The sequence below is a fragment of the Vulpes vulpes genome, chromosome 6, assembly GCF_048418805.1.
Source record: "Vulpes vulpes isolate BD-2025 chromosome 6, VulVul3, whole genome shotgun sequence".
Classification (NCBI taxonomy): domain Eukaryota; kingdom Metazoa; phylum Chordata; class Mammalia; order Carnivora; family Canidae; genus Vulpes; species Vulpes vulpes.
The window spans coordinates 71383186-71399444 of NC_132785.1; the positions used below are offsets into that span (position 1 = coordinate 71383186).

Genomic DNA, 16259 nt, shown 5'->3' on the forward strand with positions numbered 1-16259 from the left:
TGTCCTATAATAATGGACAGTATATACTAAGCTCAAATTTAAGAAAAATTAGAAATATTTTAATGCGGAATGTCAGTATAGGTGGTTTAGAATCTTAAAGATCCACAGTAATTATTACTTTAAATAAACAGCCCATGCAAAAGACATGAATAGAAATTTCAGAGGAAGACATAGACATGACCAACAAGCACATGAGAAAATGCTCCGCATCACTGGCCATCAGGGAAATACAAATCAAAACCACAATGAGATACCACCTCACACCAGTGAGAATGGGGAAAATTAAACAAGGCAGGAAACCACAAATGTTGGAGAGGATGTAGAGAAAGGGGAACCCTCCCGCACTGTTGGTGGGAATGTGAACTGGTATAGCCACTCTGGAAAACTGTGTGGAGGTTCCTCAAAGAGTTAAAAATAGATCTGCCCTTAAAAAAAAAAAGAAAGAAAGAAAAAGAAAAAGAAAAAGAAAAAAAAAAAAAGATCTGCCCTATGACCCAGCAATTGCACTGCTGGGGATTTACTCCAAAGATACAGATGCAGTGAAATGCTGGGACACCTGCACCCCAATGTTTATAGCAGCAATGTCCACAATAGCCAAACTGTGGAAGGAGCCTCGATGTCCATTGAAAGATGAATGGATAAAGAAGATGTGATATATGTAGGGGATCCCTGGGTGGCTCAGCGGTTAAGCGCCTGCCTTTGGCCCAGGGCACGATCCTGGAGTCCCAGGATCGAGTTCCGCATCGGGATCCTGGCATGGAGCCTGCTTCTCCCTCTGCCTGTGTCTCTGCCTCTCCTTCTCTCTCTCTATCATGAATAAATAAATAAATAAATCTTAAAATAAAAAAAAAGAAGATGTGGTATATGTATACAATGGAATATTACTCAGCCATTAGAAACGACAAATACCCACTATTTGCTTCGAGGTGGAGGGACCTGGAGGGTATTATGCTGAGTGAAATAAGTCAATCAGAAAAGGACAAACATTATATGGTCTCATTCATTTGGGGAATATAAAAATTAGCGAAAAGGAATAAAGGGAAAGGAGAGAAAATGAGTGAAAATATCAGTGAGGGTGACAAAACATGAGAGACACCTAACTCTGGGAAATGAACAAAGGGTTGTGGAAGGGGAAGTGGGCAGGAGTTTGGGGTGACTGGGTGATGGGAAATGAGGGGGGCATTTGGCGGGATGAGCACTTGGGTTTTATGCTATATGTTGGCAAATTGAACTCCAATGAAAAAAAATAAAAATAAGTAAAATAATAAAAAAATAAACAGCCCATGAATGAATAATAAGCATTTAATGAAAAAATTCACAAGAAAAATCACGTTTGTAAGGAACCACTCCCATCCAACCCACACTCACAGAAAAACCACAATGAACAGCAATCCATGTTCTTAGGGACGAGACCTTTCTTTGCTACCAAGCTCTTAATTTCTTATTAGAGATGAGGGAAAAACAGAGAGGGATCAAAACTAATGGGAAAATAACATTATTAGATTTTAACTATCAATCATTCCACATATATATAAGAATTCTTAACTGAATTTAGACACACTACCCATGTAAGAAGGAGAAAGGGGCTAGAGATGAAAAAATGCTGGGAAACACACTTCTTTAACTATAATTTGGTTTGAGATTTGACCATGAAACAATTTAAATGGTTTAAATAATTATAAAATTTTTTTAAAAGATTTTTATTTATTCATTCGTGAGAGACAGAGAGAGAAAAAGAGACAGAGAGAGAAAGAGACAGAGAGAGAAAGAGAAAGAGAAAGAGAAAGAGAAAGAGAAAGAGAAAGAGAGAGAGAGAGAGAGAGAGAGACAGGCAGAGGGAGAAACAGGTCCCATGCAGGGAGCCTGATGTGGGACTTAATTCCGGGTCTCCAGGGTCAGGCCCTGGGCTGAAGGTGGTGCTAAACTGCTGAGCCACCTGGGCTGCCCATAAAATGATTTTTTAAAAGCAACCCCCCCACCCAGGGAAAACCCAAAAAGTAAAATTAAACAAATGAATGTTAACTAGATATCCAAATGGGGTATAAGCAGACAAACAAAATGAATAATTTCAAGTGACTTTATTTTTTAAAAGATTTTATTTATATGACACAAAGAGAGAGCAAGCACAAGCAGGGGGAGAGGGAGAAGCAGGCTCCCTGCTCAGCAGGGAGTCCAACAAAAGGCTCAATTCCAGAACCCTGGGATCATGACCTGAGGCAAAAGCAGAGGCTTAACCAACCAAGACACTCAGATGCCCCTTCAATTGACTTTAATGCACAGTAATTAGACTGCATCATCTCTAGTGGAATACGTTGTGAATGTGAAACTATTATCAGTAATCAAACTATTGGTGGTGGTGTTGGTTTTGTTATTCTGAGATGATTGTATCTGTACTGTGGAATAAGTCAAATGAGAGATGATGATGATTTTGCTGAGAATCAAGAGTTTCAGCATGATTAAGATGAGGTAAAAAGCAACGAGATAAACCTGAATTTTAACAGGAAATATTTGTATGAAATTATCAGTGTTTGTCTTTTCTTTTTTTAAAATGCATTTCTAGCTCTGTCCACTGAAAAAGCCTAAACCAATGAGTAACTCAAGAGCCATAAAAGCCATGAGGACCAATCCAAAAGCCTAGGTATACCTATATTGCAGTCTCTAAATGCCATTTTTCCACTCAAAGAAACCATGGCTTCTTAGAGAGATGCATGCTTTCAGTCTGGGGCACAAAATGAACAAGATTAACCCAAAACATCTTGCCACATCAGAAAGTAAGAAAGCTATTAATGACTACCAGAGTCATGTCAAAAGGGTTCAAGAGCCAACCTGAATACACTCCCACTAGCCAAACATGAAACAATCTGAGGAATGATAAAGATAATATCTGCAATAGACTAAAACACATCTGATACATTTATATCTGAGATTAGGGATTATAATGGTAATAAAAACAACACCCAAAAGGCTCAGTGATCATCTCTGGGTAATGCTAGGAAACCACCTCATTTTGAAAACTGATAAAGTGGGAGAGAGTTCAATATTAATCTTTCTCTTCACTTATAATCACTAACTCCAGGGTAACCAAATTATTGATGAACAGTGTTCCTTTTTATAGAAATATTCTAGCTATTAAGTGGAGAAGGAAGAATTAGAGAATCATTTTTCAACAGAATTAATGGATGTGGGTAATGATCATCAAGACTTTACGTAAGAAAATGATAAACCAGACAATATTTACTCCTGATAAAAGCTCACAAGTTACTATAATGTAGTCTTACCAAAAACTTTTAAAAACTTTATGAAGACAAAAACATTAAACCCAAATATGAATAAGTCTCTAGATCTATAACCTGTTTACAGGAAATAAAATGAAAAGAGAAAGCACATTAAAATGATACCACAAGGATGCAACCAGCAAAAACCAAGCTGTAAAAACCTACAAGGCAAATGATCCAATTTCTTCAATAAAAAAAATGCAAGGGAAATAAAAGAGATAAAGAAGAAACTAGAGAGACACTATCAACCAATTACAATACATAGGCCTTATTCGGAACCTTATTTAAATAAACTGTAAAACATATACCACATTCTATACTTACAACATTGGCCATTCATACAAAATTATTGGAAATGGATGTTACTTTCCTCAGGCTTATATTATTTTCTCTACTTTTTTTTTTTTTTTTTTGTATTTTCTCTACTTTCATATGTATTTCCATTAAAACCTTTTTTAAAAGATTGATTGATTGAGAGAGAGAGAGAGAGAGAGAGAGAGCGCGCGCGCGCGCGTGTGCATAAGTGGGTGGAGGGAAAGAAGAAAGGGAGAAACAGACTCCCCAATGAGCAGAGAGCCCTACTCAGGGCTTGATCTCAAGTCTCTGGGATCATGACCTGAAAGGCAGATGCTTAACCGACTAAGCCACCCAGGTGCCCCTGTATTTCCACTAAAACTTTAAAATTATTTCCTCTACTTTCACATTTATATTGCTCTACTCTCTCTGATTCCCTAAACTCTCCAAGCTTTTAAGCATAATTTGAGAAAACTGCAAAAATAATGTAAAGGAAGACAACTATAACGCAGCTGAAGTTGTATCATAAATTCATCATAAATTCAAAGAATCAAAATGTAAAACTTAAAAGATCACCCTCTATTGTGTAATAATCCTTTTTAAGTTTCAAAGAAACCTATGAAAACTTACCAGAATCTATCTGTGATGAAAGCATCACCAATGATTGTGATGTTTCTAAGTCATAAATTACTGTACTACCAGTGTTGAAAGAGGTCACCATATGAGCTGGATCACAGCCTATAAAGTCAACCGATGTAGGTATTCCATGCTCTGAAAAGAAGCCCGAAGAGATTCAATATAAAAACAATTTAGAAATCCCTGTTTGCTAATAAGAAAAAGGAACTCAAGTGTTTTTGAAATAATGTTCATAATGAAAAAGAGAGCAATTATGTTAGGGTAGTGAGATATAATAGGCAACTTCCGTTCAATTACTTTTAGTTGTTATAATATTCTATTTAACAGTAGAAGGAAATATAGTTGGAGATCTCAAAGTTATGAGGAGGTATGTACAGAAGTCATTTGTTCTTTTATGCATTTCTTCTAAGAAAAAAAATCTAGGTGAGTCTTCTGGCTGACTTGCCATATTTATTTTTTACTGTAAAATGATAAATTAGCATTTTCACATCACTTTCTTGGGAGATTGCACTGGTTTGAGACTTATAGCCATATCGAGTAGCTCACACTAGTTGAATTTTTAGATCTCTGAAAATAAAGCTTGGAGTCTGGAATCTACCGATGCAGTACTATCCTACCATGCCCTGAGCAGCGATTTGTCTTCAATAGATTAAATTCAATTAGCCAGATCACGCACAACGAGGTGAAATCCAAAGTGTCAAATGATTAATTATCCAGATGAAGTAAAAGCAACAAATATCTAAATAAATTTTTACCTCAAAAGTTTGAGTAATTGAAAAATTAGCATTATCACTAAGGTATCTAAGAGATCTTACAAAAAGTAAACATATACTATTTATCTAAAATGCTTTAAGACAAAACATAATTTCTAATAAAAAGAAAAGGTCTGGTTTTTAAAAATAACTTAAAAATGACTCAGAAAACCTAATGCCAGCACATAAACATATATAAATAAAAGTAATCACAAAGCAAACTGCTTAAAGCTTTCTTTAACAGGAAAAGATATGAAATTCTACATGTAACTCAGTTTGTACTTCCTACTTAGGGGTGCTGATTCAATGATTATAAGGCTAGACTTCTCATTCAGTGTGCTCATATGTATTAGGTATGCTTAAGACTGTGATCCCTTCAGTCTTTGAGTGCAGCCACCCAGAGCAAGTGGAGAGCCTCATGTTATTCCTATGAGCAGCCTCATTTGTCTACTTCACGATTACAAAGTTTTATTTTTTAAACAGGACATGTCCTGGAAAAAGTCAAATAGCACTGAGCTAGGATACACTTGCTTATACGAAATGACTTGCTTATAAGAAATGCTACGAGTAAAAAGATTATCATGACAAGCTTTATGAAATTCTTTCAACGTGTCTCTTGGAGTAGCAAAGAAACAGTAATCATCTACTTTGTCCTTTCTGTCTTCCAAATTCTAAAAAAATTAGCATTTGTTTTTTTTTTTCTTTTATAGGGCAAAATTTACTTACCCTTGTCTCCATTGTAAGTGCAAATACATGGCAATTTTTCTTGTGGATTCCATAACCTAACAGTGCCATCTGCTGAACAAGACAGTAATTGATTTTTTATGCCACTATAAGCAAGACCCCAGACAGCATCTGTATGTGCAACTAAAGTGCCAGCTAGAACATTTGGCTCTGGGAAGAAACAACAAACAAACACAAATTAGCTAAAAGAAGTTGGAAAAAAATGTTTTGGATAAAGATAACTCACCATATAATTAAGTATAAAGACTACCCATAATGGTCATAAGAAGAACTGAAGTGGTCATCTTTAAATTGTGGAATTATGGGTTATCTTTTATCCCCACCATAATTCTTTTCCTGTATTCTTGGAATTTTCTATAAAGAACATACACTTTCAAAAAACAGCTTTAATGAGATATAATTCTCGTATCACATAATTCACCAATTTAAAGTGTATAATTTGAGGGGGCACCTGGGTGGCTCAGTTGCCCAATGCCTAGCTTTGGCTCCGGTCATGATCTCAGGGGCCTGGAATCAAGCCCCATGTTGGGCTCCACAGCAGGGAGTCTGCTTGTCCTTCTCCCTGTGCCCCTGTCTGCCCCCACTCTTGCTCACCCTCTTTCTCTCTCAAATAAATAAAATCTTAAAAAAAAGAAAGTGTACAATTCAATGGCTTTTATTATACAATCGATTTTAGGACATTTCCATCACTTATTAGCCATTCCCACCCCCCACTGCCCAATTCTTCCTGCTTTTCTGCAGCCCACATAACCACTAATCTACTTTGTTTCTCTAAGTTTGTCTATTCTGGACATTTCATACAACTGGCCTTTTGTGACTGGCATAATGTTTCCGAGGTTCATCCATGTTATAGCATGTCTCTCAGTACATGAGAGACATGCTATAACATTCTTTAACATTCTTTTTTTTTTTTTTTAAGAATTTCTTCTAGGGATCCCTGGGTGGCGTAGCGGTTTGGCGCCTGCCTTTGGCCCAGGGCGCGATCCTGGAGACCCGGGATCGAATCCCACGTCGGGCTTCCGGTGCATGGAGCCTGCTTCTCCCTCTGCCTGTGTCTCTGCCTCTCTCTCTCTCAATCTCTCTGTGACTATCATAAATAAATAAAAAAAAAAAATTAAAAAAAAAAAAAGAATTTCTTCTAAATGCCAAATAATATCCATTGAATAGATATACTACATTTTATGTATCCATTTACCATTTGATGGACATGGTGGCTAATAATAACACTGTGCACCATCTGGCCTACAATCCTGTTCCTCTAGAAAATTCCGACTTTCCACAATTATTTCTTATTATCTCCAGAATTTTCAGTTTCCAACTTCCCTTCTCCAGAATGATTTATCTCTGATTATCTATTTCACTGAGAAAATACAGCAATGAAATGAAGAACCCCTCTCCTGTCTTTCCTCCACTCAATCTACTTACTAGTGTCTAGAGCCACCTTACTCCTTGCTTCCAGATAGAAGTAAGAACTGTCTACTTTCTTCTCAAATGATAATTCTATCAGGTAAATTCTGGATTCCGTTCAACCTACTAACTTGCTTTCATGTTTATAGTTTCCCTACTATACAATAATTCTCCTTCTCTTTAGGATCATTACCACAGCAAACAAATATGCTCTAGAATCTACTGACTCAAATAAAAACCTTGTATCACCCTTCCAACAGATAGCAGAAGAGCATATGGAGTAAAATGCTTTTTTACCTTTCATTCACTCTCTAAATCAGTGTAACATGGTTTCTCATAGCATCACTACACCAAAATAACTCTTTTTTTCCACCAAAATAACTCTTGCTAAAATCACCAATGACAAACTTTCTTCTATCAAGTTTAATAAAATTTTTCTTTTTTTTTTTTTTTTTTAGATTATTTATTTGAGAGAGTGAGAAAACAAAAGAGTAAGCATAGAGGAAGAGGGAGAGGCAGACTCCCTGCTGAGGAGAGCCTGATATGGGGCTCGATCTCAGGACCCTGTGATCATGACCTGAGCCAAAGGCAGACACTTAACCGACTGAACCATTCAGGTTCCCCAAATTTTTCTTTCTTTGAACATTTTTTTCTTGGTTATTCTCATCACATTGCTTTTCATCCAGAGTGTGCCTTGAAAAGTTGCCCACAGGTCGCTTCACCCTCTGCTCTGATCTTAGTCCCAGCATCCAAGCTCTCGCTAAGACCCAGGTGACCTATTTGTCATATAAAAAAAAAAAGGGAACTTTGCTATCTATCTTCATATTTGACCTCTTAGCAAAATATGAAAGTGCAGATTGCTACCTTGTTCTCAAAATGTTTTTTTCTTTTGGTATGCTTCCATGATCCCACATTTTCCTGTACCTCCTCCTTCCTCACAGGCCACTCGTTCTCAGTTTTCTTTTTTTGTAAGATTTTATTTACTTATTCGTGAGAGACACAGAGAGAGAGAGAGAGAGAGAGAGAGAGAGAGAGAGGCAGAGACACAGGCAGAGGAAGAAGCAGGCTCCACGCAAGGAGTCTGATAGGGAACTCGATCCCAGGACTCCAGGATTATGCCCTGGGCCGAAGGCAGGTGCTCAACCGCTGAGCCACCTTGGTCTCTCTCCTTCTCAGTTTCCTTTGCTGGCTCTCCTGCTCTAGTCACTCTCCCAATGTCAGAGTTCCTCCGTACTTGCCTTCCCTTTGTGCCCTGCACAACATACCTTCCCCTGTGTTATACAATCCATTCTTCTATCTTGATTATTAACTACTTGATAGTAGTAACCTGAACATGACTGAAATCTAAAGCCATCATCTTTAATCTTTTCACACCTGTTCTGCCCCCATTTCAATATGCTACCATTATATACCAACTGCTCATGTCAAAAAATACAGAAGTGGTGATAAAAATGTCCTGAATTAGACAGTGGTGATGGATGCACAGTCCTGTGAATATAGTAAAAACTACTGAACTGTATACATAAAAAAGGTGAATTTTGTCATGTGAATTATATCTTAATAAAGCAGTTTTAAAAAGTAACAAAATTAAGAATCACTTACCCATCACTTTGTCCACTCAATCACTATCCACTTTATCACCAGATTCTGCCTATCCTATCTACTTCCCAATGCATCCCAAATCCATTTCTCTCCCAACCACTCTGCTACCAACTGCTTCACTGTCCTCATGACCATGGAAACATCACCTTTCACCTAGTCTACTAGACCCCTACACTACAACTTTACATTGTAACATTATATTAGTATTCCTTTCTTCACTTTTCCCACCCCAATCTATTCTCCTTATAATAACCAGTCACCTTTTATTTTTATTTATTTATTTATTTATTTTTTTTTACCAGAGTCACCTTTTAAAATCCATCTTTACTGGTCACCTCCTGGCTTAAAACTCTTTATTAAAAGCTTCCTTTTTTTTTTAATAATTTACTTATTTATTTATCTATTTATTTATCTGAGAGAGAGAGAGGGAGCATGTGAGCGAGCGAGCAGGAGGAACAGAGGGAGAAAGAATCTTAAGCAGACTCTGTGCTGAGTGCAGAGATTGTCCCAGGCTCAGTCCCATGACACTGAGATCATAACCCGAGCCAAAACCAAGAGTCGGACACTCAAATGACTGAGCCACCAGGAACCCCTGAAGATTTCCTTTCATCCTTTAGATTTTGTCTTAAATGTTACTGTTTTGGACTATATCTAAAAAGACTCTCTTTCATATTACTTTTATCTTCATACTGTTTATTACAATTTCTAACCACAGACTCCACTCCCTAGTTTTTAATGTCTGTCTTTTCCATTAGACTGATTCTTATTTCCTGATGTACAGCCTAACACTATACCTGACAAATTTAGGCACCAAGTGTGTCTTAAATAAAAAGACCAAAGAGCTCCTGAATTTATGTAAATGAACCATTAAGTAGACCACTGTTTATTCAACCATTCTCTTATTTGTTTCTACTCTTTTCTGCTAAATATTTTAAGCTTAAAAAATTGTTCCTTGTATTAAATTTTATTCTCCTCTTTAAATAGTACTAAAATTAATTAATGTTCTAATTAATATCATTTTGTTATTTTTGGACACAAAGTACCAATTCACAGGCTTAAATATTCCATGCCACAATACTGCTTAATTTTTATCTTTAATAAAGCAAATTAATAATAAATGAAAAACTAAGCAAGGAGACTAATACATTTTTAAACAACCTTATAATAATATTTTGTTAGCTCCATTCACTTAAAAAAGTATTTTAAACCTTTCACTTACCATATGTATCATATGGATCCACATTAGGGCTAGGCATATTCCACCACTGGATGGTTGCATCAATACCACCACTAAAACACTGTTCTCCATTAGAACTAATAGCTAATGACAAAACAGGACCACTATTACAGGAAAAGAGGGAAAAAATTACTTATAAAGCCTATGAAGAAACTCATGATCTGTATCTCCCCAACCTCTAAATTTATGTTGTTTCTAAAAACTGTTTAAAAATAATAAACATGTAAATTTGAACAGCACTGATTATACTCTAATACAATTACTAATCAAATGAAGTATTACTCAACTAATGTCTTTTCTAATATAAACAAATGAGAAAATTATAAGGTCTGAGGATTAATAATAATTAACAATAACTATAGTTGTTAATTTAAGTATAGATTCAATAAAACTTACATGTGGGCCCTAAATGTGTAGATAGGCTCTACATCTAAAGAGGCACTCCTAAAAGAGGAGAAAAGAAAAGTGGGGGAGGAAAAGGTAATTACATAACTGTAAATCACTGGCTGACATTCAAGAATCATTAAGTAAGATCAAATGAATGCATACAAAAAAATAGAACCATAAAGAAAAATAGTTATGAGTAAATTTGGAAGGAAAAAAAGACAGGCTAGTATGAAAATACTTGCTTTTTGGCAGGAACTGTTTTTTGCAAGTTCCAAAGTTTCAGAGTATGGTCCTCAGAGGCAGTAACCAGCACAGGTTCTACAGGATGAAAAGCTAATGCCCGTACTCCATCGAAATGGCTACGTAGTGTATACTTGGGGTTCCATGTCTTTCGAAAGGCATCTTTATTGGCAGGCAACTAAAAAGAAAGAGTGCAATATTTAGTGGTAAAAGTAGTAAACTGATAGGCATGTGGAGTTTTGTGTGTTTTGGTGTGTTTAAAATATATATATTTAACTGCTTTGCTAAAATGTCCAGTGGAAATTTAATGTACCTTAAAAACTTTATAACAGATCTTTATCATTTAACAAATGATACTAAGAAGAATAACTTCAAATTAGCTTTCAAATACCTAGATCAAATGAAGAGTTCCTTAAACTGTTTTACCTAATCATCAGGCTAAACCCAAAGGTCCTATTAAACGTTAGATGAGAGCAACAAAAACTACCATGCTGCAATGCTTTACATGAAAACAATAAGATTATATAAATGACTACCAAAAATCCAAGAGAACATTATTAATACAGTTGCCATTTAGCAAATTAGCATGTGAAATTTTTAAAGGAAGCAAATTAAGGTACTTTCCAAAAGTCTGAACTAAAGACACTTTAAGAATATTGTCATCCTATTTTCATTATTATTGCTGATATTGGTAAGAGGTTAATCTTTTTACCTTCATTTCTCCATCTGTAAAGATAGGCTGTGAAACCACTTCTAAAGTAGTCAAAAGTCTACTAGAATTTAGTTGTTTATATGCTTTGAAAATATTAATGAGAATAATCCAGCCCACCAAGGCTGATGTCTCTAAAAAGCATGCTAATATAGGTATAACATAAGTATAAAATGTAGAAAAAAATGAATGTTATAAAAGGGGAAAATTTGCTGAAAAACAGTAAATTCATTTAGACAAAATCTAAACAAGTATAGTTAACTCTCAATTGAGTGTTCATTGTCTATAAAAAATTTAATCCAAGACTAGTTTCACCTCCAAACACTATTCTTCCCATCCAATCTCCATTCTCTCCCCTATCCCTCAAATGAAGGACTAAGTGAGTATTCAGGAAATGGCAAGCTAACTTTAATATTACCCTTAAAATAATAAAAGTTCAAAAATAAAACATAATTTTTAAGAAGTATCCTGAAGGCAAGTGATTCAGGTTATCTATTTTTCTCTTGTTGACACCAAAATATGGCTTAATTTGAGTAGATAATTGAGAGTTGACTACTCAAGATAGATATTTATCAACCAATATTATAAGGTAATCAATCATCCCAAACTTCTAGCTAATCCACCACAATACCTAAGAAAAATTTAAACACCACAAAGTAGTTACAAAAGAAAAACTACATGTCACTTCAAATCAACATATTGACACACTTAAACTTATCTTTTCCATGCACCTTGACATTAATTCTGTTTTATAAGTGTTTCCAAAAAAAAAATAAGGAGCCTTCTATTAAATCATTAAAAAATTAAAAATAAAACTGCACTTACATCATAACTATAGTCTGCATCATTTGTTACCGTCAAGTCTGCAAGGTCTCCAAGGCCCAGTACACTTAACAAAACATCATCAGAACCCATAATAAATGACTTGCCTCCTCCAGATGGAAACGTTATTGGTTCAGCTATAAAGAACAAAACCGCTTCTTAAATGCTGAAAAATCATACAGTACAAGACAATATTGTGGGGGAAATGTAAGCACTTAACAGTTACAATATTAATATAATTAATTATTTTCCCACTTCCCTCCTATTTCTTCCACTCAAGAAATCCTATTACTGAGTAGTAATAAACAAATGTTTACTTGCTTATTTACAAACTGCAACATAATCTTCCACAAATCAAATATGCACTAAATATATTATTCCAGCATGGGAGGGGGGGAGCCACAAAAGGTTTTTGTCTATTTAAAACACTTATCACTTTGGTACAATTAGAACTATAGTATTTTTTTAATATTATAGGTTAAGTCCTTTTGCTCTATATTGTATTTGCTAGGTATTCTAGGCCCTGATAAAAATTAATGTAAACATTCCAATGTAAATGGTTTCCAGTTTATTGAAATAAGCCTTAAATTGCTCAGATTACTCCAATAACAATGTTCTAGGAAAAGTGCAGTTCTACAACCAAAAATGTCAGCTTCCTTCCTGGAAAAGGTTAATCCATGTAATGTTTAAAATGCTTTCCAGTTTTCAAGCTCTATGATTTATTATTTTAACTTGCCTTTTATTTACCATGACACTTCTAAAATAACTACTCTACATTGACTATACAACCTTCAATTAAATTTGTCACTTTGGCCAATTAAAGTCAAACTCTGCCATAATCAGAACTATACTATTATATATTTTGCTGCAAGTTATAGTACAAGCAATAATTCTCAGTATTATCGCACATATGCTTTGAAAGCAAAATTTTAATCTGATGATAAAAGTAGTACACAGGTCATTGCAATACAAAACAACTCAACATACCACAAACATTTAAAATTCATGAGCAAATTTAAAAGGGAAACATAAAAACTCAAGCTAATTTTGAAAAGTTCCTACAAAAAAAAATGATATAAACCTAATATACTACAAAAAGACATAACAGATGTAATAAAATGTGTCAGTCATCACTAATACTACTGAAAATAAGTAAATAAATATATAAGACACAAGTCAACTTCTCCTAAATGTATACTATCGCAAAAGGAAACTTCGTCTTTATTTAAAGTATCTTATTTTATTATTCATCAAAGTAAGCTATATAGTTTGACTCAGAGTCCTCAATGACACTGCTAAAATAAGTTGTGAATCAGCAAGCAACCTAGAGTATCAGACAGAAAATATACACGTATATGCTAGCAGGATTTAATCTTTCAAGGATTATGCTTATTAAATCTAAATCTATAGAATTGATCCTTCCTACCAATATCTAGTAAGCAGTTATTGGTGATACCAGAAGCTAAAAAAACTGTAAAATAGTTTAAAGTTATGTTTAAGAATAATTACATAAAATTCATTAGGTAATATTTTCTCAAAGCATTTTTAGCTAGTACAAGGACAAATTTTTCTTTTAATCTCATAATTTGTAAATCAAGTTAGAACAAACTGCCACAATTCCTCCCACTCACAATTACACATTAACACAGATCTTGATAAAAGCCCAATTACTTTTAACACAATAACAAATTATTTTGCATTATAATATAGTGATTTGCAGAAATATTTCTTTTCTTTTTCTTTTTTTTTTTTTATTTATGATAGTCACAGAGAGACGGGGGGGGGGGGGGGGGGGGGGGGCAGAGACACAGGCAGAGGGAGAAGCAGGCTCCATGCACCGGGAACCCGACATGGGATTCGATCCCGAGTCTCCAGGATCGCGTCCTGGGCCAAAGGCAGGCGCCAAACCGCTGCGCCACCCAGGGATCCTGCAGAAATATTTCTGATCAGCTTTTGCTAAACTTAAGGGCATGTGAAGGGAAGTGCCTGTATAATATTAACTACTTTTAACCATTTCTAATTAAGCATATTACTACATTTCTCCATCTCTCCCTATATACATATACTTTTTTATATATAATAAGCTATACTGCTCACTCAGTATTTATTATATACCTATGTGAAAAAAAGTATTTTATGCTGTATTTCTCCTTTCCATAATCACCCATCACTGGGGCATACAGTAATCACAGTAAATATTCAATTTATTTTTCCCTGTATTTTTGCAGAGAGAATTAATTTCTATTCCATAAATTAATTTTATTTATATTAACTACCTGCAGCAAATGACTGCATAAACATAAAAAAACATCATTAGTAGTTTTTAATAAAGAAAATTATATTTTTTATTGGATAAAACCTAAGAGATTTCATCAAGCAATTCAAGAATGCTATTACTGTATTATCATTTCTTTTTTTTTTGAAATCTTAGGGTCTACAAAATGGGATCATAGAGCAAGGCTGTTTTTTTACTTCTCTAACTAATGCTCCTCTTTCTTTCTATGGACACAACTAAGGAAACCTATAGTTCCCATATCAAACTAACTCTTCCTTCAATTTTATGAAACCTAAAGAACACAGATGATTTCACTAATGTCAATGGTGATATGGTAATATCTTAAATCTTTATTAAAAATACTGGTTGATAGGACACCTGGATGGCTCTGCGGTTGAACATCTGCCTTTGGCTCAGGGCATGATCCCAGGATCGAGTCCCACCATCAGGCTCCCTGCGAGGAGCCTGCTTCTCCCTCTGCCTATGTCTCTGCCTCTCTCTCTTTGTGTCTCTCATGAATAAATAAATAAATCTTTAAAAAAAAATAGTCTGGTTAAAAACAGACTTTTCTTTATAAAACGTATAGAAAACAAAGTTGGAAACTGCCACTGAAATAAGAGATTGTGAACTCTAATGTTCCCTTCTTAGCTCTAGGTCAAAGCTGAATTTGTATCTTTTTAAGTAACAAACACTAACTGAAGATTTACCCTTTAAAAAGTATAATGAAGCTCATGTTCATTGGCCTCCTCCTCCTTCTATTATTAAGCAACAGTTAGATCACTGACTTAAATTTTTTCTTTAGAAAGTACACATACATGGGGTGCCTAGGTGGCTGGCAGCTGAGTGTCCAATTCTTGGTTTTTGCTCAAGTCATGATCTCATGGGTCCTGGGAGGGAGGCCCATGTCGGGCTCCATGCTCGGCAGGGATCTGCTTTCCCTTTGTTCCTCCCCCCACTCGTACACTCTTCCCCCACAAAATAAATATATCTTTAACAAATAAAAAGTTTTTAAAAATGAAGTACACATAACACTCTCAGAGCTCTAAACTGATTTTTGTGTAGTATGGGCCCTCACTGGCTTTATCCATAGGTCAACAGTTTAATGCATTTAAAAGGGTCTCTGTTTCTACTACTATGCTTTAATTTGTAACATCTACAGTTTACATCTATGTTAACTACAAAAACTTTAGCAAGCTTTCTAAGTATTATTTGGTAAAACAGACTAAACGCTAAAGAAGCTAAGCCACTACTAAATGCCTAAAATAATGGAGTTGGTATGTGAATTTTAGGAAAAAACCTCCTAAAATAAAACAGGAAAATAGGTTAATAGTGGAAAAGAGATCTGGAGGAATCAACAGACTATTTAACTATTCCTGTTGTTTTTCATGTTTAATATATTTTGTCTTGGTTTTATTATTTTAGTGATTTTTACTTCAAATTTTGGTACAGATTATGATGAATACATGAAGAGATGACTGTAAGGGAAAATTGCAAAAGTTAATTTAACTGTAACTGTCAAATGTGCTACTTGATAACTCTTTAAAAAGTATTCAAAAACACTTAACTGAGGCATCAAAAAAATTCTCTTACATAGCAAAAGCAGAAATAACAATGAAATAGTCTATACATCAAATTCTTAGATACTGAATTATCTTATATATACTCCTATATTATAATAAACCTTTGGTAAGAATTCAGTCTCAATACTTAGAACTATAATTATCTAGATCTAGAATTAGAAGTTATTCAAGTATATCTACACATCTTCAGCTAAAATCAATTTTGGTAAAAATGCCTAAGTAGTATTTTTATTTCCTACACATTTCTAGTTTAGGTACATTAGAAAATTATCAAGTAGTATATACTTGGTACCAAGTCA

At 34.8% G+C, this 16259-nt stretch overlaps 1 protein-coding gene across 9 annotated transcripts in view; it reads right to left on the minus strand.

The window, feature by feature from the left end:
• Nucleotides 1-16259, minus strand: part of STRN3 (striatin 3) — a 110789-nt gene that overhangs the window by 7579 nt on the left and 86951 nt on the right. For all 9 annotated transcript variants that reach the window (XM_026007665.2, XM_072761353.1, XM_072761359.1 and 6 more), the window contains 6 exons: nt 12109-12242; nt 10577-10752; nt 10344-10391; nt 9930-10051; nt 5684-5851; nt 4200-4340 (listed from right to left, as the gene is read on the minus strand). In XM_026007665.2, coding sequence (XP_025863450.2) covers nt 4200-4340; nt 5684-5851; nt 9930-10051; nt 10344-10391; nt 10577-10752; nt 12109-12242 — 789 coding nt within the window. The remainder of the gene's footprint in view (nt 1-4199; nt 4341-5683; nt 5852-9929; nt 10052-10343; nt 10392-10576; nt 10753-12108; nt 12243-16259) is intronic.